General features: G+C 40.1%; 1 protein-coding gene across 4 annotated transcripts in view; it reads left to right on the top strand.

Moving 5' to 3' along the window:
* pdlim5a (PDZ and LIM domain 5a) overlaps positions 1-25,330 on the top strand; it is a 74,343-nt gene that overhangs the window by 34,981 nt on the left and 14,032 nt on the right. The window contains exons 4-8 of one of the 4 annotated variants that reach the window (XM_054731510.2): positions 5,237-5,276; positions 7,849-7,874; positions 8,809-8,829; positions 9,129-9,301; positions 9,391-9,427. In XM_054731510.2, the coding sequence (XP_054587485.2) occupies positions 5,237-5,276; positions 7,849-7,874; positions 8,809-8,829; positions 9,129-9,301; positions 9,391-9,427 (297 nt within the window). Of the gene's footprint in view, positions 1-5,236; positions 5,277-5,762; positions 6,191-7,848; positions 7,875-8,808; positions 8,830-9,128; positions 9,302-9,390; positions 9,428-25,330 lie in introns of all 4 variants that reach the window. The other 3 variants (XM_070546122.1, XM_054731509.2, XM_015972731.3) reach the window with 3 other exon arrangements.

Raw genomic sequence — 25,330 nt, 5'->3', positions numbered from 1 at the left:
TCTCCCTCGAGCACATTTAAAAACAAACAAAAACACACATTAGAATAAAACAACAACAATTAGACTGATTATTAAATACTTATCATGTCTAAAGTGCAGTTAAGTAAATTTGATAGGAAAATGCATAAAGATGTTAGATATGTGCTACAACTAAACATAGTTTAGTCTAAAAAAAACTCATTTAAAGAATTCCTTTCAGAAATAGACTCATTAGCAGAAGAAAATAAAATCCTTCTGCTGTAAAATGTAAAATGTCCAGAAACATAAAAGGAGACATGTTTAAGTCTGACTGTCAACATAAAGCCTGCAGAGTTTCACGTGCGACGCTCGGGCAGAAACACGATCCGTAGCGGTTCTTAAACTGTGAAATGAATCTGTGCTAAACAGAAGAGCTGAGCTTAACCTTTGACCCTCTTACATTTCTGCTTGGACGCCAGAAAAGCATAATAACATTTGTGACAGTCCAAACTCCTCTTCTTTCCATCAAACATGAAGGGGATGAAATCCCATCACATATTTCATCAGTTTTTTTTTTTGTTCATGACTCGTGTGCAGTCTACACAACATAAAACTAACTCTACCTGTGGCTAAAGTCATAGGTTAGCTTTGGGTCCTGCATCCAAATAAATGCAGAGATCTCCATCAGGTAACTAAAGCAGCACCTGATAATAAACATTCTCAGAGGTTGGAAAAGCCTTTGAATTCGGTTTGACTCTGGCTGATTTTCCTGTTCAAGCCAAACGCACAACGTTTTCCACTTATAGATGAATTGTAATGGAAGCTACGGCACACACGAATGACGTGGTCGAGTTTGAAATACCCACTTGATACCCCAGTGTTCCCCTTCATACCTCATGAGCCACACGATTCCATGCCATGTGTTCTGTAAGCAAGAACTGTCCTCAGATGAGCTTCAGGGGACTATTTACAGTAGTGCCTCCATGGAAACGGGCAGGTGAAATGGTTTGTAGCAGAATTTGTCATGTTGATGTTAGATTATGACTAAACTATGATGAAAATCACTTAAAAAAATTTAGACCAGTTTTAGCAACACAATGTTCCCTTGGGTCTCCTCATTATCCCACTGAAGTAACATAGTCTCGGTATTTTCACACTGTTGGCAAACAGTCAGGGAACAAGAGTCAGACGAAGACCAGACACGTATCTGTGTACACTGATGTGTATTTGACCACCACATGAGCACCGGTTCAGATTTACAGGGCTAAAGGACGTGAACCTCCCTGAGGAGTTCCCAGAGACGTTGCTCTGAAAGGAACTCGGGGCTGCTGACATTTACTTGTCTTCAGTTACTGCCCTCTTTAATTTACATTAAAGTAACTCCTAAGAGGTTTAGCTAGCTATTGCTATTGCTTTCAAACTGGTTTCAGTGGTTCTTGAGACAGCGCCTTCAACAACTTCACATGGGACAACACTCTGCAGCCCTCTGCTGACCACAAACTGCACTAAACAACTTTGGTGGTTTGGGTGCGTACACTGGGAGGATTCTACCCGCTTTACTGCAACAGCGTTTTTCTGTGCAGGTAGCTCATTTAAGGATGCTATACGTTCTTGTGAACTTGACCAGTAAGTTCTTGTGATCTACACCAGAAAGTCCATTCAGTCGAATGGGAGGGCGAGGACGACGTTTGGAAGAGAACCATACTCTGTTGTGGAGTTGTGGTTAAAGAAACACCTGACATTAAATAAATGTCTAGTTTGTCCCTTAAATACAAAATATCAATGAATACAAATAATTTGTATATTTGGTTAGCTTTTGATCGTAGTTGATACAATACCAGCATTTCCAGCTGTTATTAAAGACAAAAAGTTTATTTTCATCAACACAGAGCTATTAAGGACAAAGATATTTTTATTTTGATAGTCGGTTAGCTAATTAGCATTTTGTGGGGTTGTTAGGAGTATGGAAAAAAAAACAAATACACACAGCAAATTTCACGGGTTACACACAGCCATGTAACAACAGACAGCTTTATGTTTCTTTATTTGTATTTCTGACATGAGAAACTACTAAATTGGGGTTCTCCTCTGACGCTCGAAGTTAAAGGGGCATTATGGAAGTTTGACAGCCAAAACATGCATAGAACTAATACATTTCTTCTTCATACATTCTCCTGCAATGCCCTGGTCCTGTAGAATGAGCCCTGGCATTTTTACTGTGATTGCCTGTTTTTCTGTAAAATCACAGAAAAAGAGAGTTGCTCGGGTCGAGCAGGCTGCTTCATGCGCGTTCACACTCAGGCATAGCATGTAGCGTTTGCTATCCGTAGCTTTAGCAGCAGAGAGAGAGGCATTGCCACTTTGTCGCTGTTCCTAACGCCTAGTGACAAAGCTAGCTACATTTCTGAAGACACTTAGCTACTTTCTGTAGAACTTTCTTCTAGATATTTCCTGCAAATTAGCAACAAAATAGCCATTTTCGCTCCGAACTGTTCTTTGAACGTTATTTCAGCTGTCATCAAGGATATAAATGTTACAGATACATAAGATGTCACTGGTGCTTTAGCTCACCTTGTAAGACGTCGGACTCTAGTGCTGAAGATGTGGGTTTGATTCTGGATGTGAACATAGTTTATTTAGAGTGTCTTTTTTACACAAATGGTATTTTTTTTTTACAGTAAGATGCCCAAATTTTTATTTTGAGACTCGCCGAATGGCATTGAATTCACAGATAAAAAAGATGTGGGTTCAACTTTCATTTTGGAACAATTTTTCAAGCAAAGGAAGGGAATGATCTGAGCATGCAGGAGGACTGACCCATCTTAAACCTTTGTCGGCTGTGCTGAAGAGAAAGGTACAGAACCAAATTATTTAATTAATTAGCTGCGTGTCCTGTCCTCTGTCCTCTGGGCCACACACACACACACACACACACACACACACACACACACACACACACACACACACACACACACACACACACACACACACACACACACACACACACACACACGGGACTCAGCTGTTACTTTCGTGAAGGAGTGTGCACGTACAGCATGCACGCCTCGTGCACGAGCCTACTATTGAAGCTGCCGTTACGCGTTTGGCCTGAGGGGGCAATCGCGAGCATAAAAGTTCAAAACTCATTAAAGTCCCTTTAACAGGTTGCAATGCAGTGCATTATGGGATACTTTACTGCCCCACGTTCGCAGATACGATTGTATGAGCTGGTGGGTCTATCTCTCCACTGTTGGACTGTTTAAAGGGTGTTAGATCCTGGATGGCTTCTAACGTTTTACTCGTGAATGACACTAAAACTGAAGTCATAATTCTCAGTCCTGGCAGTCAGATGGCTTTGGCTCTCATGTTAATTTTGGCCCTCTGGAGCCATTTGAAAAGAAAGTTGTCAGCAATCTAGGGATAAAAATTGACTCACTTGTTAAGTGTGAGACACAAATTAATACAGTTTTGCAATCCAGTTTCTTTTAATCTGCGACGCCTGTTTAGGATCAAGCCCCCTTTTTTTCCTAGGGCACACCAGACGCCAGTTCTATCTCAAGCGGCGGCACCGCGGCTGTTTACAACATGGTGGAGTTCTTTACTTCAGATATTACGACGCGGAACAGCTTTACGGCAGAAACCCAGCCACAGTTTTCACATCTTTAAAGTGCTATTGATCTTATCCAAGCAGGATAAAAAGCTAAACTTTCCTGTGTTCAAACTGTCTAATAGTGATCTTAATGTGTGTGAGAAGGTGAAATACCTTGGCCACTTTACAACCGATCAAATGCGTGATGATGCTGACATCCACAGACAGTGCTGTAAGCTGTATGCGCAAGCTAACACTATAGCTCGTAAGTTTGGTTTTTGTTCACCTCCAGTTAAGGTGGCTTTATTTAAAGCATATTGTACTCCGCTTTACACAGCCCAACTGTGGTCATCCTACAATCAAAGCAGCATGAATAAGCTGCAAGTTGCATACAATGATGCCTTAAGGATCATACTTAAAATACCCAGAGGGGGCAGTGCCAGTCAGATGTTTGTAACAGCAGGCGTTTGTACTTTTAAAGCACTTTTAAGAAAACTTATATTCACTTTTACAGGCCGACTGGATAGCTCTGCCAACAGTACAATTTTAGCAATCACTGATCCTACTGTGAGCAGTTGTCGTTATTTCTCCAGTATAAGGAAATACTGGTTGAAGTGTTTGTGTGGTTAACCTTGTGTGGAACAGTTTATAATAAAGTTTTTAATTACATTTAGATTTTTATTCAATTTTATGCTGTTATCTTTTTATTTATATTTATCTATTTTGTTTCATTGATCTGTTGTTTTATATGTATTTTTATCTGGACCTAAGAGTCTGTCAATAAAGATTATCTTATCTTATCTTATCTTATCTTAATAAATAGCGTACTTACCCACTGTTAATGAATTAGAGTTTCGCAAAACACGATGGCAAGTCTGATCACGTATAAACAATAGTCACTTCCTGCTTCCTATTCTCAAGTGATGTGACTATCGCGCGGCTTTCCAAGAAGCGCTCAGCGGTGCAGCGCATCCTGTGTGACCGCTTGACTTCTCAAAATCATGGGTGCGACGCGGCACGTCTGCCTCCGGTGTGCCCCAGGCTTTACCATAAGCAAACTCATTCTTAATAAATATTTTCCAACTATGCAACTTTTTGCATTATATTCCGAGGAAAATTTGCTCATTTCAATTTTAGTGTGAGATAAATTCTGTTTTTAACAGGTCAAGTCTGGAGATATCGCTTTCAAATGACAAAAAAGGACGTCGAATGAATTTTTAGGACACATTTCTCTTGTAAGGAATGTTATTATGTGAAGAGACAACATGCCTTAAAAGGTATCGAAATCAAAAGCCACCAGGAGTTTCAGGCCTCCATAGAAACAAAAACAGCTGCTTCAAACCACATTTGCAGCTCCAGCAACTCAAATGTCTATTTTGACATCCAGGTCCAGCGAGGCTCCTTTGGATTCTGTCAGAGTCGATGACAGAAACTTCTTGATGTTGGTTTTAACACCGAGAGCTCAAATTCAGTTGTAATTCACCGTGACCACCTTTTTCTATAGCGTTGAAAAACATTGACAGAATGGTTTCCATAAATATCAGTAAACACTCTGGAAGAGCTGGTGTAATGCTCCCCACATGGTGCTGGCAGACGTTCTTCTGTTTCATTGTTTTCCAAGTAAAAAATATTGACATGAAACAAAACTGCACGGTCCAACTATTAATTTTTCTCTTTCTTTCTTTCCAGAGCCTCCAGTGTCTGTAAACCCCCTCCTGTGGCACCAAAGGTACTGCAGCTTTTATTCTGAAAGAGACCAAGAAATCAACAAGTAAATTACAAAGTCACTTCAAATGTTAAATAAAGAAAAAAATACATGGAGCTAACATACAGACTTTAAGATCATATGTTTATTTTTTTGCATTGTGTATATTTTGCTGTAGATGTGTTGTAAAGTCAACTAATCGCTGATTTGACTTTGAGAACAGTGTTTTAGCAGCTCAAAATGCTGGTTTTAGGTATTTACACCCTTCTGAAACAATGGGAAATGTTTTGCTGCATGTTTTCCTCATAGATTGTATTGTAAAATACACTGATTATTACTGATGCCTCCCTGTTGATCCATCCTACATGTTCTTCCTAATAATACATGGTAATTGGTATAATTTAACGTTATTGGATACACTACTTACACACACCGGAAGGCATCAGTATTGTGTGTTTTGACTTGATTTGTTTTTGAGTGGTTTTGCATGCTCTTCTCTCACACCGCTAGGGCGACAGATCAGACATCATAAAACCAGTAGCCATCACTCATCCACCTCCTCCACCCCACCCCCAGCCTAATTGCCCTGCTCCCTACAACAAGGTGCCAAGACCTTACGGGGGACCCTCACCCCAGAGAGAGTGTTGTCCTTCACAGTCACCTTTTACCGCAGTCATCCCCTCCCAATCTTCTGCCTTCACTCCTGCCTTCTCCCATGCTAGTCCTCCTCCACCACCCAGACCCCCATCACCTCTTCCGTTCTCTTACCCATCTTCTACCTCCTCCTCCTCCCCCCCTGTCCTCGTCCCGCCTCAGCCGTCGGTCTATAACACGCCCATCAACCTGTACTCCACTGAGAATGCGTGTGAGGTGGCCATGGGGCAGATGAGGGGCCTGTTGGAGAGTCAAGGTGGAGCTTTACCACTTCAGTTTAATGGGTGAGTGGAGGCTTTGCTAACAAGTCTGATCAATTAGTCAGTTGTTGGCATCGTTTTACATTCTCATGTCGTTCATTTCTCCTGAGGGTGTCAAGTGTCTTTAACTTCTCGTCCTTCTTACTGGTATCGCTGTCCCTGAGGAATACTAAAGACTGATTGGTTTGTTGGATGGTTGGTTAGTTGATTTGATTGATTCATTGTGTAACTTTCTTAAAGAAGAAGTTCACTGAGAAACCATTTTGTACAAAGATCGGTAACCGAGTTTTACAGGCTGAACATGAAAATAGTCTTCGACCACTTTTACCTGTATTAGCCACCATTAGACAATAAATAGCGAAACACTCGGATTAGAAAAGCCAGTCAGATCTACATCACACAGAAAATTAACATTCATTGATTCACCCGTCTTGGCTCACAACGGTGAAAGCTGTGGTGAAAGCTGTTGCTGATTTGGCACCCAGGAGAGAGTAGAGCACGTCTTGACCATAGACGTGAATACGTGGATGCCCCATTAGGCGCTGGAGAGTGCAACAGAGTCACTGCCTTATTGGATGGGTCTCCTCACTCTCCAGAGGGAGCAACTATGCCCTTTTGTGTGCATCCTACAGTTACAGCAACCGGCGCACAATTGAAAACCAATCACGTGGGATTAGTGGTGACTTTTCTAGCCTACCTGATAGGATTTTAGATAACCTTTTTTTTTAGTTCATTTATGTTTGTATTTAAATTATCCTGCTGTACCTTGTGTCCGATTTTGTGAAATAGCTTGATAAAATGTGTATTTTAGTTGGGTTAGCACCTTCCTCAGTAGAATGAGCCCTGGCACCGGAGCTTTTTTTCCCTAGAGTACAACTTACAAGTGATTCATTCCTACTATAGACCACCGCAAATGCAATAAACATATGAGTAAAGTTGTTCTTTAAAACGCAAAGAATGCAGAATCATCTCCTTCACGGCTACTTATCTCACTTCCTTTGATTTATCTTCTTTTCTGGGGGATCACCTTAATAACAATAATGTTGCCATAAGGTGCTAGACTTTGTTTTGTGTTAAATCACCTTTCTGGCTAGCACTGGCCTTAATGATGAGAAATAGCTGGCTTCTGGTTCCACAGCAATGTCCACAACAAAGTTATCCTATAACACACACACACACACACACACACACACACACACACACACACACACACACACACACACACACACACACACACACACACACACACACACACACACATTCTCAACGGGGACACATATCACAGATGACATATATTTACCCTTTTAAAAACCAGAAGCCCATGAAACCGAAGCTTTAACCGGATCTTCCGCTGTCATCCATCTGTTTCATGACTCCCTGTCCTCACCCTGTTTACAAAACCTATTTTTAGATTTGTACTTTTCTATTTAGAGTAGCTTTCATTATCACTCTCAAAAAAAGTTCCCTCTCTGTGCAAAAACAGGTAAGTCGCTCCAAGGGTCTTATCATTAAACCAGCCTGCATGGTTTAATCTTTTTCAGAAAAGTGACGTTAAATGACAGCATGTTGTTTGCATGCATGTCTGTGTGGTTTGTTTCAGAAGGGAACTTGCTCTTTAAATGTTTTTATACTAAGATATGTCTGATCTCTATACTTCAGTCCTTGTTTTTTCTGCTTTGCAGATGAAAGCATCAGCTCCAGTCACAAAGTTAGTCACTGAATCATGCTCAGTGTTGTGTTTTCATTTAACATGAAGTCCCTCCTCAAAGGCATGGATTCACTTCATTTGCATTTTGCTGCCTTTTTAGTTGTTTTACATACGATTTTCATTTTTTGCTCTCCAAAGAATAATTGATCGCATTAAAAACACTTTACATGACAACAATTGCATGCTCCTGTTTTATTAAGCATGATAAATCAGCAGGGCAGCCAACCTATTTTAGTTCATTACAATCATTAAAATAATTTATTAAATGGAGCAGATTTTGAGGCAGCAGTAGATTTTTATCATAGTGGTAAATCGTAACACTCACCTAGCTACTACTGTAACTGGCATATGTTGAGAGACTCCCATAAATGAGACTATTGAATGAGCCTGGTGAATTTGTCAGACATGGTGTATTTTCAGATGATTTACTGACGGGAAGGCTTGAGAGACACTCAGGTGTGTGTGTGTGTGTGTGTGTGTGTGTGTGTGTGTGTGTGTGTGTGTGTGTGTGTGCGCACATCCTGAGATTTGATTTACTGACACCCAGTTTCTGACTCATCACTCAGGCACCGTGTGCTCACACACTCTGCACATATATTAAATCCTTTAACAACTTTAACAACAACAATCCCTTTAATAACTTTCAAAGCTAAATCATGCATGTTTGTGTGCAGGCGAGCACTAAAATATGTATGTTTTAAAGTGTGGCTCCAAAGGTACAGAGACGCCACTCTTAGAATTTCTAGATGGCTCCAAAGCACCACCACGTGGTTAAAGATGGAACATAGCAGGTTTTATTCAGAGTGGTTAACAACCACACGTTTAACTTTGTTTTCTGCTCATTTCAACAAATAAAACTTCAATATTTCTTTAAAAATGACTATTTTTAATGTTTCTTCCCCTTTTTCTTATCTTTTCTATCATTCGCCTTTAGTGGACCTCAAAATCTTTTGAAGTAAGTTTCTCCTCTGTTTCTTTGTGCTTTGTGTGATGCTTAATTTTTTCAAACTCCTTGTTTATCTTTTTATTTAATTTATTTTTTGCTTTTGTATTGGTTTCTAAGAAAACCCCTGCTCCAACCACCACTGGTGAAGTCCTTTTATCCCAAAAAATAATATAAAATGTGTAATACAACTCTTACTTTTGCTAATAAACACACACGTTTGCTGCCTTTTGTCATGTAACATTAATAAGTTGAGAGTAAAGGGATGTTTCCCTACTCCACCCTTTTATCTCGCACTTGTTCATCCTCAGGGTTCCCAGGAAACATGTTGTGGACACAGACATCCATTTCTACCACGTGCCCACTCACGCTGATGCCAGCAGGAAGCGTATAATGGAGGACACGGAGGACTGGCGCCCACGCACAGGCACCACCCAGTCCAGGTCTTTCAGGATTCTGGCGCAGATCACTGGCACTGAGAACGGTATGACCCAAACTAGAATGACTCTGCAGTCTTACCCCAAATGATGTACGTTAGATTGATAATTACTGTAAATGATTATTTCCATTCAGCTCGAACTGAAGAAGAGGACTCGGCCAAGAAGACAAAGTAAGTGCATATCGATAAGAAATGTTCTACTTTGTTTGCTGAATGTCTCTTAAACTTCACATTAATGCAGTAAACAGAAAATCTGATGAGCTGGCAATAGAAGTTTTATTTAATCCTTGGAGTCAAAAATCAGGGCTGTTTCTCAACATATGTACTCAGCACTCGTACTTTTGAAATGTCATCAACGTTGGCCCAAGTACTGTTCCAGTCTTAAGTACGCATCATGGCAAGTACACGCTCAAAGTTCCTGGATGTGTTCTTGTTCCGTCCATTCTATCGAGGATGTTTTGCATCTTAAACAGTTCGACCACAAACCGGAAAATGGAAGAGAAGAAAACTCATAACTGCAATGTTTTTATATCAAAAATACAAATAATTGGATCTAAATAAATTAATATAAAGTCTGTTATTGGCTAGTTTTGTGTACCTGTTAAATTAGCTGTTAGTTTAGTTTATTCACTCTTCATGATCCCTCAAAATGCTAATTATCCGACTCACTATCAAAATAAAACCAGCATTGCCATAAAAAACTCTGTTTTGATGAAAAACATTTTTCCCATTTAAAGTGGCAATGTGTAGTTTTTACCATGAATCTCTGGAATTATTCATCGAAATATTGTTGAAAATGAATGAAATGATGCCCAGTTATTGAAAAATATTGGCAGCTTTGTAAGATAAAACCATAAAAATTGGGTCTAAAATACAGGGGAGCAGGTCTAAGTCTCTGGGCGATGCCATTTTAGATTTTATTTTTCCTTCCATGGGAGCCCGTGACGACAAAACACATTTATACTGATTTAAACTGATTTATACTGATTTGTAACAAAAGTTTTCAAAACAATTCATAAACATTGTTGTTTTACACATTTACCTCATCACTGGTTGCTGTGCTCGTCATTTTGCTGGAAGTTGAGCTGCAGGGATTTTTGACCCTAATGACCATCCATTGGTAAGGTCTTACTAGAACACACACATACAGTTTGTTTGCAATGATTTAGATATGTACTGCGCCCTATTGCCAGGTAATATACACATTGCCACTTTAACACTGGCAAATGCTGGTATTTTATGAATTTTGATGAAATGTGAACCAAATATTATACAAATAAAACATATGAATTGTTATTTTGTTATTTACGTGATAAACTAGACTTTTATTTTTATTTCAGGTCATATTTTTAAAACCGTAGCACAAATTGGAACACAGTTCTGTCCCAAATGCTGACCTCTTCCTCCCGTACTCGGTAGAACGAACTCTCTTCTGTACTTGTCCAGAAAGCGCTTGTATACTTTGGTATTGATAAACAGCCCAGATCTTTGATTGTCAAACTGGTATTTGATTTGCGTGTGTGTGTGTGTGTGTGTGTGTGTGTGTGTGTGTGTGTGCGCGCGCGTGAGTGACTGAATGTGTCTACGTATGTGTATCAATCAGAGATGGATTTTGTCATTCTGACTGTTGTGTTGTGGATTTGATAGCCTTGCCTTGCCTTGGTGTGTGGTGAATAATCCATAGTTGGAAATCTTGGCCTGGTTGTCTTCTCGTGTGACGTGTGTTCCATCGGCTGTCCATTGGTGTTGCTGTTTTGTGGTGTTACGTGTGGTCAGCCTGTTCCTGGGATCACTCATGCTAACCTGTAATCTTTGCTCCCATCTGTTGGTGTCAGTGTGATCTTTGATCCACTCATTCTCTGCTGCTCGCGAATCAAGCCTCGCATTGGGTGATGTACTCTTTGTGTCATGGTGATGCATTCCATGTTTTCTAACTCCTGGTGTTTGTCATGCACCATCGGCTTTGTGGTAACGGCTTCATCTGCGTGCATCTTTGTTCAAAAGATTGTAGTTTCCAGGATGAACGTTCTCCTTGATCTAAATCAGTCTCCCGTGTCTCTCTTTGGTGTTTTTTCTTTTCTTCTTCTGTCCTTTTCTTCTTGTGTGATGGATGACAGAGTGAACAAGACCACCACTCGGTTGGTGATCGGACCCAAGTACAACGAGCTGAGAGACTGGCACCACGGAGTGTCTGCTCGCACCCTGAATGTCCAGTAGACTTTGTGTGTGTGTGTGTGTGTGTGTGTGTGCGCGTGTTTTATGACCTGGATGCTTGTTAGACAATTTGTAAATCAGTAAGGTGTATTTATGTAAAGGACACATGTTAATGTCAATGAGGGGTGTAAAGAAAGTACAGGAAATGATTCAGGAGTGAGGGATGTGGTTAGGTTTCTCTGTTTTAAAACTAAATACTTCCTGTGTTTTGTCTTTCTAATTATGATAATTTGAACATTATTTTAGCAGAAAACATCAGGACTTTACCTTTTATCTGAATGTTCAATTTCATTTATCTCAATTTCATCATTCGTTCAAGTGTTGGGACAATCTGGGTACTCAGCCTTTTTTCATAAGATCTTTTCATTTGGAAGCTTAAGAACAATAAAACACAAAAAGCAACCAACAACAATTTTTTGTTTATAACATATTATCAACTACCTTACCCTCCCTACCACTTTCCCCCATGTTCACCAGTCAGAACGTCCCACTCTAGTCGCCAACTTTTCTCTTAAGGTTGCCTATTATGTTCATCCAAAAGGCCGTGGAATCTGAAGTTGCATTAATGATTCTTGTTGTCCATAAATACTCGAAGTCTGTGCACAAAAAAGTTGTCAGGCTATCTTTGAGCTAAGTGTTTCTTCATTGCAGCTAATCCTGCATGCAAGCCAGATTCTACAGGTTTTCTCCATATGTGATAGCCGTGAATTATCATTTAATAAGAGAACAGGATCCAAGGGGAGAGGGACATCTGTCAAATCGGTACTACAACAAAGTACTTTGACCCTGAGGTCCCGAACCCCGGGACATTTTCATACAACTCGAAATGAGTCCAGAGTCCAAGAGGAACACAAATAGACAGGTCAAGGGGTCCGGGCGCACAGTGGTCCTACAAATGGTAAATGGCCTGTATTTGTATAGCGCCTTCTTATGGTTATGAAAGCCCCCAAGGCGCTTCACAACACAATCAGTCATTCACTCATTCACACTCTGGTGGGGATGAACTACAATGTAACTACAGCTGCCCTGGGGTGCACTTACAGAGGTGAGGCCTGCCAAACGCTGGCGCCACAGGCCCCTCTGACCACCACCAGCAGGCAAGGTGGGTTAAGCGTCTTGCCCAAGGACTCAACAGCAGAATTCTCTGGTCAGAGCCAGGGTAGAACCTGCAGCCTTCCAATAACTGGTCAGCCTGCTCTACTTCCCGAGCTACTTCTGTCCCCGCTGTCTTGGAGAGTGCATTAAAGATAAACTCCCAATGTCCATGCAGGGCAGGTCCAGAACAAATGAAAGTGTGTCTTCCACGCTCACAAGTCCAGGTTAGATGGTTGGTCTTTGGGCCAATGCTGACGGCGCACCACATTAAACTGTATCATACAGAGAGCTTTGTGCCAGACCTTCTCCGATAACCCAACTTCCCGGTCCAGCTCCCATTTCTGTTTTAAAACATTCAAGTTGGTCTGATGATGTGAGGAAAGAACAACTTCAAAAGGATACTTTGTAGTTTTGGCTTTGAGCACCCTCTAGTGTTCAGTTTGCAAAGCCAAAAGTGAAACATGTCTCCACGCTGTGCATTTGTCTTTTTAATCTAACTGCTGAAAATGTCTCCTCAGCCTTCATTAGTTTCTACCAGAGTGATGCGTCACTAAATGAAACAAATCAGCCGTGTTTGTGCTCTAAAACATGCTGGAAGCAGACTGCAGCGCTGGCACGTCAGCTCCTCTTTACTAAGTCCAACGGGGTGACCCGCCACTCTGAAGTTGAAAGTGCAATATTCTGGCTACAGGGTGCGGCGGGGTCTGAGACATTTGATCAACCCTGTGCAGGGTCATACTGGCTCAATAAAATTGTATGAAAAAGTTGCAAAGCATGCCTTTAAATGACATTTAACATTCGCAAAAATATATATTTTAAGGAAAGCTGGAAAATGAATGTCTATGGAGTTAAAACACACAATAGAAACACAATCATGCTAGTCTGAAATGTAAAGAATAATACACTATTATTTTATATACCACCGTTTTGTGGTGACGAAGGGTGTTTCTGAAATCTATGAAAGAGTTCTACTTGTCTGATTGTTTCTGCAGTTTGTCCATTTTTCATGCTGACTTTATGTATAAAGAGTACTTTAGAAATCCTTCGTGACTGCCTGTTTCTTTGCTGTTCCTTACTAAGATCATTTCAGTTTCATCTCTTCAGGAGGAGGCTTGACTAAACCTAATGAAGACAAATGATTTTTATGCATGTAAAACGTGTAAAATCAGTATTAAACTGCATCCTGCCGGTTGATTTCTTGCAATCAGATTTAAAAGTACAGGAAGTCAGAAATCCTCATTACTGTTTAAAAATGAGTGTGTTGAGATATTTATCCAGTGCCTTTGAAATCATTGTATTTTAAATTTTATCTGCCTAATATATTTTGTCAGTCTGAACGAAGTCATGTCCTTAAAGAGGCTTTAGAGTTCAGGAACAAAGTGTTTTAGAAATATGTTTGCAACCATTAAACTCATAATTTAGCTTCACATTTGATATTTATTCCTATTCTCTGTTTAGGTAAAAAATTTCAAACATCTACAGTTATTTTTTTTATCCATTAATGCATGAATGCATTTTTCTATTTTAGTTTTTTCTATTCATAAGGATGCTCAGCCTAAAATTATTGGTAGATATCAGCAACAGAATGTCAAATCAGAATATATATATATATATATATATAATGCTGGTGACAAGTCTTACAGATTTACTCTCAGGTAGAGCATCAACGCTTCTGTTTTTAATGTCACGCCTGATACTTAAAACTTTATTGTTTTGTTTTTTTTGAAAGCTTGTAATTCTGACCGGACATGGAGACAGAGGTGAAAGAGAAAGGAAGAGACAAAATGGAAGGGGGGGGGGGGGGGGGGGGGGGGGTAAACAATCAATGATGAACAAGAGTCTGCTTCTAGACCTGCAGAAGGAGAGAAAAAAACAGAAAGGGGACACACATCAGTACATCTACAGCAAGCTATCACTGCGTCAACCTGATGAGGAAATATAAAATCAACATTGTTTTACCGAACAATCACAATAATAAATAACAGTGTATTAAGTGCCCACCATAGCCTTGAGACACGTGTTGAACGTGCCCAAGTCCATACTTATGAGAGCACCATGTGAGCACCTGTGTGTGTACACGTGCTTATGTAAGGTTTCTATAGAAGCGTCCAATAGAGAGTGTGAGGGGCCACAGATCTGCCCCCCAAAATGCATAGGAGATGGAAGGAGCTCCAAGTCTCAGAGATCCACAAGCTGCCCCAGAGCGCAGGGACCCCAGGGAGACTGCAACCAGAAAAGCCCCTGCCCCCCTCGAGAGGCGCAGAGGATTGCCTCGGGGGGCCACAACCAGCAGCCGGCAGAGTTCCGGGGCAAGCCCACAGGCCCGCCCGCAGCCTCCCACCCCCAAGCCGGTGTCGGTACAGGATCTGCTCAGGTGCAGGATCGGCTCGGGGTCCTTCGACTGCCAATGATGTCAAAGTAGTTGATTGGCTGAACATGAAGCTTACGGAAGTTACGTTGTCACGTTATGATTTTGATTGGTCAGAACAAATTTGCGGTCGTAGTCTTAGCAGTTGTAGTCCTGTAGTCCAAAAATCAACACTTTTTGGAGAAAATGTTTGAATTTCTAAAGGAAATGTAAAATATAAGCAAATGATAAACGGTGACCCTCAAAAGCTCTTGATGTTGATTAAATGGGGCAAAATAAAATATAAGAACTTTATTGAAAGACACCAAGCAATATTTTGAGTCAAAGAATGTATTTAGATAACAAGGAAATATACAGACGAACTCCACATTAATACAAACAGATGTGGCTTCACATATAAGAACTGTTGTCTTTTTAGTCAGTCCGACGTTGGTTTTATGCAGTTTCACATTCTTTACAAAACAAAGATAATATGGTGTTTTATTAACAAATTACAATTATAAAGAAAACATTTAGGTGTTAACAAACAAGAATTTATTAACAAAACTGCTGATGTCTTTCCAAAACGTGCGTGTGAAAGCCGAGTAGGGTTGCAGTAATGTGACGTCATCGGCAGTCGAAGGACCCCGAGCCGATCCTGCACCCGAGTAGATCCTGTACCGACACCGGCCGAGCCCGGAACCCAGCGACCCGGGACCCAGGGGGCGACCAGCCCCGTCGGGGACCCAACAGAGCCCAGGGACTCAAATCCCACCAGGCAACCACCGGGATTAATCAGGCAGACGGCAAAAATCTTAAACCCCCTGACCCGGGAGCCGTGAACGCTCAGACAGATCAAGGCACCACACTCCACGCCTAGTGTGACGGGGGAGGGGGCACAAAGATGTATAGCAGCAAAAGAAGTCCCAGGAGAGGGGAGGAGTCAAAGGCCCCACCTGACATATACAGTCATACACAAACAGTCACACACTCCCTCATGCTCACACATACACATATAATCTAAGACGTAACAAATCAAAAAATGTTGATGTCGGGTTTTACTCTTAAATGACATAACTTTTACATACTATGCACATACTTTACAATAATCTCTTCAGTTACTTCTCCTTTCGCTCAAAATGTCAAAATATGACAGGTCTGATTAAGGGTTTGAGATATTTTTGTTTGTTTGGAGCAACAGGCCAAGCTTAGATTGGAGTACTTTGCATATTTTGCACATATAATGTTTAATAATGAACAGGTCAGGTTGTACTGTGGAGTCAAGTTCCTACGCTCTGAAAGGAGTGCTGGCAACAAAATTCTTCTGATTCTGATTCTGATTCTGATGTGATGATAGTTAGGGGGGCGGGTGGTGGTGGTGGTATCAGTTTATATTGGTATCGGAAATGAAGTTGGACTACTACATTGGATGTTGGTAAAATGCAGATATAACAGATTCTTCTTATTATTAATAATAATAATATGATAATAATAATAATAATGATAATAATAATAATAATAATGACCTAAAATATGTTACGACTCTAACTTTAAAATCAAAATTGAAAATGTTCATGTTTGTTTAGCTGTGCCTTCTGCACTGTAGCTGTTCACCCGTTAACTTTGTCTTTTTCTGACCTGAATGTAAATTATGCATTTAATTAGATCAAAATGTATTTGTGTATTTTAATTGTAATTAAGTGTTAATTTAATGTTCATGCTATACCGCTAATAGAAAGCACATCGAATTGGCTCTATGAAAAGTGCTATACAAAGAACTATTTTGGTTGAAACTGTCACGGATTTACTTTGATGAATGGCTGAGTACTTATTCAGCTCAAATCAGTTTCAGAAATGAATCTAAAACACTGATCATTTATATTTGTCCTCCATCCAAAAAGTTGTCATCTTCCTCGACTTTTTAAAATCAAATTTTAATTTTAATCCCTGATAGCTTCTTAAGCATCAAAAGAGGTTGTCATCTTCAAATCACCTGTGGTTGCCTCCAGGTGTTGCATTTGAATTCAGGAAATCATAACCAGCCTTAAACAAGCTTCTAGTTGTAGTTAAATTCCCCAGCAGTCACACCAAAGTTTTAACTTGCTCAATACTTTAGTGGAAGCTCCGCTCAACATTAGACCAACAACAATATAGTCATAATAAGCTGATTATGTTTAATCTACCTCATAACTCGACTCTTTTCAGGCACTTCTCTTTTGATGCCACTGGAGGGCGGCACAGATTCAAAAGGTTTTGAGTTTGTAGCTGATGCAACAGCAATCTCTTAAAATAAATCCCAAATCTACACTTGAGCCATGAAATCATTATGTTTTAATGACTGGATTGTTTACTGTGACAACTGTAGCACTCTCATTTTTTTTATTTTATTTATTTTTCATTTCATTTTGCTGAAAAAATTTGTATTTTACCTGACTAATCTTACTCTTGTTTTGAATAATTTTTAAAGCTGTTTATATTTAGTTTTCAAAACAGTGACCTAACAAACCTTCGTTATTCCACCGAGCGTGCCTTTCATGGCTGAGAAAAGTCCATGTTTATACAAACAATGAAAAGACACGCTCCATATGTCTCCGTGGCGACAGTTCGTAGCTGCTATGACATTCTGTGGTCACTGTTAAAACAACCTGGCAGCATCTCAGAGATCACTCATTGGCTGGCAGGAACAACTGCACACAGCTAAAGCGTGAAGCATGAAGTGTGTGTGTGTGTGTGTGTGTGTGTGTGTGTGTGTGTGTGTGTGTGTGTTTTGGAGTGGGCGTCTGGGTAAATGGACAACTTTGTCTCAGAGCGACTGTGAGCACATGAGCATGGGGGGCATATGATGTGTGAGGGCTGAATTTCATCCAAAGAATATCACACCACTAAATTATAGACCATCTGTTGTGTGGTAGGGAGATTTGCTGGACAGCAGTCAGAAATGTTAATGGACCATTTGTTCGACATTCAAAGAAAACCAACATGTTTACGAGATTATAATGTGAATTCTGTTTTGGACTAAGATAAACATGTGGCTTTGCATATGGAGACACCTGGGAGACTGAAATTTACACATCTCCCCCTCATTATTACTTAGCAGCAAACAACAAGTGTTATTGTAGGGCAGCTTTTGATGCCTAAAATACACACAAGCTACAGAAAACACACAGAACGATCCCTCTAGGGAAGCATTATAGTGTATACACGGAGTTGAGTGGAAAGGCTGTAAATTATTAAAACCTTACCTGTTGTTGGAGGCTCTTTGTAAAACTTCGGTTTGGAGAAATGAAAGTAGTTTGAATTAGATTCATGTAAATGACTTGTATTTGATATAGCACCTTCTAGAGTCCCCCCAAGGAGCTTTACAACACAATCAGTCATTCACCCATTCACACCCTGGTGGTGATGAGCTACATTGTAGCCACAGCTGCCAGAGATGAGTCTGCCGTGCACAGGCCCCACCAGTCCCTCCGAACAGCACCAGGTGGGTTAAATGTCTTGCCCAAGGACACAACAACAGCAACAGACTGAGCAGGGCTTGAACCTGCAACCTTCCGATTTCCGATATGCTAACAGCTAGGCTGAGTGGGGTCAAGATGAGCGTATAGCTACTTTCTGCAAGGATTTTGATAGAAGTGCATGTCAACGTTCTTTAAAAATCTGTCAGTCTTTGTGAAATAAGTGGCAGCAGCATCTGAAGCATTTCCAGCTCAGCCAGTCAGTGTGTCATTTATGTCAGAGTGATCTTTGACATTTTTCTGTTGTTTTAAGGTTGCAGGTCTTCCCGGGTTCTGGTCCCATAGATAATCTGGTTGGAATCGACCTCCATCTGCCCTTTTCCTTGCTCAGCGTGGCTCTGTTTGGCTAAACTCGACTTAGCTCAACTCAGTGGGATTTGCCGCTGTGATATTTACTCAACACAAACGTAGCGTGAGGTGACCGATATGTCTAACAAAAAACGCAACACAGCACAACAATGGTGGTAGTGTTGAAGATTCTGCTTAGTCTCTGGTTTTTGTCGGAACCTGCAGAAAATTCTGGAACAGCTAGTGCCTCAACCCCCTAGCCAATCATTGGCCCACAGTCGCCGATGTCACGTTTTCGGGCCAGCTCGGCACGCTAGGAACCGCAAAACATCAGGTACTGAAAAGTTCTGGGAGAATACTGAACCATGATGTTGGAACAGGTTCAAATTCATCTGAGTCATGCTGAGTAGTGCTGTTGGAAAATCCAGTTGCTCAAACAAAAAAAATTATTAGGCATGTTTCCACTATCAGAACTTCGTGATCATTTCTGGGATGGGGGAACTGAATACAAGTTACAATGACCCAGTCCACACAAATTCGGCCCTTTCAGGAATTTGCACAGATGTTGGCACATCGAGACTGCTTCAGCAGTGAGGTATGTCGCTGATCAGCACCCACAGTAACATTAAAAGTTTTATTCTGTTGAAGTACCACAATTTAATCCATTTGGAGGGCTGGGAGGGCTGCTGCTTGATCTGAAATGTGGCGTTTAATGACCAGAAGTGCTGTTTTCTACAGTGCTCTGAGACAACAAAGCCCCTTTAATGACGTTGTTGTGGGTGGATTCTACTGCGTCTTTCGTGGTTGGGAGTATAATCAGTGTGAGTTGACCTGAAGTTCTGCACAGCTACTCTACCAGGTCTTTCACAGTACCTACCTCTGTTCAGGTGTTCGGCCGGCCCAGTGAAGTGGAGACAAACGCATTCTGGTACTTTCTGGTACAATTACCGTGAAGTTCCGACCGTGGAAACAGGCCTATTGACCCAGAAGCTCTCTTCAAAAGACGTTTTTCTTTTTTATTTATTTTTTGGGTTATGGTTTGGATTTTTGGACTTTGTGTGCGTTCTGTTAGTACTAAAGATCTATAAAACCTGATCCATCAGAGCAGAGGGCAACACTGGACTAGAAACCAGAGAGGAAGAGCTCCATCCAGTTCCTCTTTAATGATTGTTTCCAGTTGACAGGGTTCATATGCAGCCCACTGCGTCCAGATGGTCAAAATTACCTAGCTCCAACTGATTCAGAAACAAACAGCAGAGCTCTCTGTGAAACCAATCACAGTTGTGTAGGACACAATCACATGTAATTAGCCCGATTGGTGGAGAATATTAATGAGCTGCCCTGTAATGAGCTCTAATGAATGACACACTGGGGAGCATCTTATTTCCTGCTCTACTTGTCACCTGTCATTAGCCAGATATCACAGCTAATGTAAATGGATGTTGTTACGACGACGGCGGCCAAGATGGCTCAAATGAATGGGACTAGTGTTCACTAGGGAGCACTGTCTCTGTGAGCCTTGGTGATGCTCTTCTTTCTGATTATGAGTATTTCATTGATTAAGTTATTGGAAACCTTTTCATCGTTTTTGACCATTTACCTTTAATAATTTCATATCCAATGTGTAAGGATTGTTCAATAAATATCATGTTTGTAAAATGCAAAAACATTCAAATTACAGACAAGTTTTTCCTCATCCTTATTTTATTGGTTACATCTCTATTAAGCTTGAATATTTTTGGCATTTCAATGACAAACTTTATTTAATTCAACAAACATTTTGTGTGTTTGAAATCTTGGTGTGTCCCCGCACATTAAATACGAAATTACTGAATATAAATGGTCGAAAATTATTTAAAAGTATCCATTCACCAGGATTTAAACAAAAAAGTTTTTAAAAAAATCACACGTTTGTCTCTTAATTGCACAAGTATTCGGGCTACAGAGGATTTTATTCTGGAGAAATCTCAGAAATTTGAAAGAGTTATATTTAATATATAATTATGTTATTTTCTTTGTATATCATTTTTATGTTTTCAGTTAAATTCTGATTTTATTAAAATAAAAAATATATATCCAGAAATTCATGATTTCTAACCATGCCCTGCACCAATTATCAGACAGAAGTATACCGCAGATAAATGTTTCAATAGCAAGTTTCAAAGGATTCCCAGATATAATAATGCACTAATTTTTCATAATGCAGCTTGTAAATTTGTTGCATATGTTAACAGTGAGATTAAACACTTAAATTCATGGGTTCAACTCTTGTTATTCAATGAAGGTAAAAAGTTCATTCATTTCTAAATCAGCTAAAGAAAGGAGCAGCAAAAGTGTTTTGACTTGTATTTGTCTGCAGCTGCAGATACATTATTGTGAAGTCTGTCCAGCGCTGCTAGACAAAATGATTAGCTCATAATGGAAATGAAGGCAGCTGCCCTGCAGTCTGATTGTCTCCTTCCTTTGGACAGTACTTAGATTACAACAGTTCAGCCTATAGTCCAAAGGGCTGGAATCAATGCTAACACAACAGTCCTCCCAGTGCACTCGTCACACTTCTGTTCAAATCTAGTTTAATTCGACAGCAACTACTGGACGTTACATGTAAACATGAAATGTATTTGCATTTAATTTAAAGGTCTTTCAATATATTTGTGAATAGGACAGGTTTTTAAAAATCAAATGGTCCCTAAAAAACTGATGGAGTCATCTTCCAACCACCTTTTTTACCTATTTTCTTCAATTTTTAAACGTGTGGAACACAGAAAAACACTTTTTAAATTATTATTTTGGATTATAATCGCTCGCTCTGAATTTTTCTTGCAGGCTGAACATGAAAAATAGTCTCCTACACCTGTCTCCTGCATTAGCTTCTGATAGAAAAAGGTGAAGCACTAGAAAAGCTCGACAGATCTACGTCACACTCCCACTAAACGTTCATGGACATGGGAAAGCTGTTGTTGGGTTAGCGTCCAGGAAACAGCAGAGGACATCTATACTAGTGGAAGCTAACTGTTAGCATTAGCAACTCCACCACACTGCCGAACTCCTCCAGGCTTGTTAGTGGAGATAAAACATCAGTGTTGCAAAGCAAACAGTCAGCGTAGAATCTTGTTGCTGTTAACCAATCAGTGACCAGATGTACAAATATCAGGAAATGAGACCCCAAATCCTGTCGCGTTAAAGGTATGGCGGAGGGTATTTCTGATTTTCAGGAAATAACTGCCCCCTCTACGTTTTGGAAACAATGCGCATGAGAGAGAACGCCCAGTTCTCCTCGTTCTTACTCTGTTTATAAGCATCTTCTGGCCTTGCAGCATTTATTCTGGCAGTAATCTGAAATGAATTTCTCCAAATAGCATGCTGAACTTTAGCTTACCTGTCGAGCAGAAAACCGGCGACAGAGGCGTCTGTGGGGAACCTAATCTTCGCTTTCTGCGCAAGCCATCATCGAAAATGGTCTCCTAAAAAAACTCTTATGTCTCACTTCAGAGGCCTTCCTCTTCTTATCATAGACTTAAAAGACACTTTTTCACTCTCAGCCATTTTCAGAAGAACCCGGTGAGAACGGCGAGGAATGAAGGCCTATTGCTCTACACATAAACAGGATGCACATGTGCAGGAAGTGAAAGCTAACCCTAGAAAGAGCATGTGTGACGGTGGCCTCGTGTGAAAGCTTTACCAGGATGTCTGACAGTTCTGTGGACCAATGGTTCAGATGATCCACCTGGAAGAACAAGATCCTCCACTATACCTTTAACCTCTTTTCTGATGTGGCACTCTTCAAGTTCCTGAAACTGGCATATCTACCCCAAGTACGACTTACAAGGCATTAATTCCTTCTACAATGCGGTTTATTTGCAGTGGCAAATAAACCGATAAAAAAGGATCCCACAACTTTAAATCTAACCTAAAAATTGACATAAATCACCAGTATACATGTAAATATGTCCCTAATAGGAGGCGTTGTCAGATCAAACAGCATCTCTGCAACTTCCACTCTCGATTCTTCTCCTTCCCCCGCTGCCTTGCTCTCATAAACAGGCAGATACAATCAAACGTAACTATGACTGCAGTTGCCACAACACTTGTCTGCCATGAGTAAAATAACTGCCCGACTCCAGGGGAAGGTTGCAGTGATCCAACTGTTGGCATGAACCACAGCTATGCATTCTAGCTGTAATGTGTCTGAGTAGAGACTGCTGGCCCACCCAAGCTCCGCTGCCGACACTCACACAGATGAACACACACCTGTTTTAGGACCATGGCAAAATAACTGACTCAAGCATCAAGGCTTGTGTTCCTGAAGATTTCAAATCAAATCAAATGATGTTTTGTCTACAAGTACGTTGTCCCAAAGTGTCCTGCTCTTTGTCCTTGGCCCCAAAACATGATATTAAAATATCATCAATAAAACGATGCAAAATCCAGACTAAACACATGTTGTTTAAATTAGGATGGTGTGTTTTTATGTCAATGACTGTGAGCTGCAGAAGGAAACATTTACAACATTCAGGGCGGTGTACCCTCAGGGCCAGGATTAGGGAACACTGTGTGATAAACAATACTGTAGATAAACGACACCATTTCTTTAAATTGGAAGGAAAATGATTGGGAGAAATTTGTGGACATTTGCATTTAATTAAACTGTACTGATATTTTTAGGTCTTGTTTTGTTTTTAAAATATCGTATACCACCTAAACGACAATTCTTCATTCTCCACGTACTGTAAACACTTCGAACCTTATGCAGTTTGTGTCCTAAAAGTGCCGACTTCAACCATGACTGGTGTTTTAGTCAGTGTTGCATGACAGGAGCACATCATATGTGTCCGTCTTTTCCTTTTAATTTAGAATTTAATTTCATAAACTTACATTTACAGGAACATTCAAATTTAACTTTATTTTAAACGTTGAACTTTGAAGTGACCCAAATCTTTTTTTAGAATCATTTCACAAAACAGAAGTCCTTAAATCTGTTTGGTGAATCGTTCCAATTTGTCCTGATGTTGTTCCTCCATCTTAAGTCTGTGAATGAGTCTCCGTCTCTTGAATCCCTTCAACTGTCGTCATCCGTTGACTGGTGTGTGGTGTTCCTTCTTTCAGGTGGTTTTTGGCAGCTCAATGATCGAAAGACACATTTCCAGAATGTTCACAAGGCTGGGTTTTATTGAACTGTTGTTTAACTCCATAACATGAAATTAAGGTTAATAATATAATTTGGATCACAAAATCTTCAGTTTATCTAAAATTGGTCGAAGCAAAAATGAAAATACTCCACAACAAAAACTAGTACATCTAGTATTTTGTATAACCACCGTGATTTTCAAGGACAGTCTTCTAGACATGGAATGAACCTGTTGGCGACATATTGCAACATCTATCTTTTTCCATTCTTCAAGAATAATTTCCTTTAGAGCCTGGATGCTGGATGGAGAGTGATGCTTAACTTGCTGCTTCAGAATTCCCCACAGGTGTTGGACTGGGTTCAGATCAGAAGATATACTTGGCCAATCAATCACCTTCACCCTGTTCTTCTTCAGTAGCTTTAGATGTGTGTTTGGATCATTGTCGTGCTGAAAAAGTGTACGACGATCAAGTGCACAGAGTGATGGTGGCATCTTCTCCTTCAGTATAGAGCAGGATGTTGAGTTCATGATGAGTTCATCTCTTCCAGCATGGGCCCTAGCAAATCCTAGGCGTGCTACTTTTCACTTGGGCTTTATGAGAAGCTTCCTTCGTGGATGATACCCATGCATGCCATTCCTCTGCAGTGTTCTCCGGATGATGTCACCGGAAACGTTCACTCCAGTTAGGCTTTCTACTGCTGTAGCTAACTACAGTGAACTTGCATGGTGATTTTCTTCAACCCTTCTCATTGGAAGATGCTCCTGTCAAGAAGTTAACTTCCGTGGACGGCCTGGATGTCTCTGTAAGATGGTTGCACTTTTTTTTATTTCAATTTATTTCATTCATTTTTAAAGAAAATTATTTTACACTAACTAATACAACTTGCACAGCTTAAATGAAAAGGAGCAGACAGAAGAAAATCTTGAATAAAGTCTGCCTCTCTCACACAAGTAAATAAGTCATGACAATAAAATAAACTGATAACTCATGAAATATAACTAAGATTCAGCTGCCTAGCAGCATGCCAAAAGTTTAACAAGTAAAAACTTCATTTTGCTGTTTAATTGTAGCACCAAATAACGTCTTCTAATTGAATTTTAAGATATCAGGAGAAATAAAAGGAAGAAAAAACAAACTATAAAAAACATCCCAGGTCAGTCTACTGTATATGCTTTCTTGTACTATTTTTAAAAGTCTTTTTAAACATGCACTTCCATCTTTCTTAAATATTGGATCACTTTTGCTACAGTTGCTTTGGTCTTCATATTTCTGTTACGGTATTTATTGTTTTTATGCAAGTGTGAATGATGCGATGGATGGTGACGATGAGCCCTGTTGCAAGACAACTTTCTGTAACCGCTTGGAGTCAGACAATAAAGTTCTTCTATTCTACTCTTCATTGGTATTGTGACTGATATGTAAAGCTTTGCTGATCTTCTTATAGCCATCACTTTTTTGCCTAAATAATTATTTTCTTTCTCACAT

Source organism: Nothobranchius furzeri, chromosome 17 (genome assembly GCF_043380555.1).
Source record: "Nothobranchius furzeri strain GRZ-AD chromosome 17, NfurGRZ-RIMD1, whole genome shotgun sequence".
NCBI classification, from domain to species: domain Eukaryota; kingdom Metazoa; phylum Chordata; class Actinopteri; order Cyprinodontiformes; family Nothobranchiidae; genus Nothobranchius; species Nothobranchius furzeri.
Note: the sequence above shows the minus strand (reverse complement) of the source record. Positions and strands in the feature narration are given on the sequence as shown.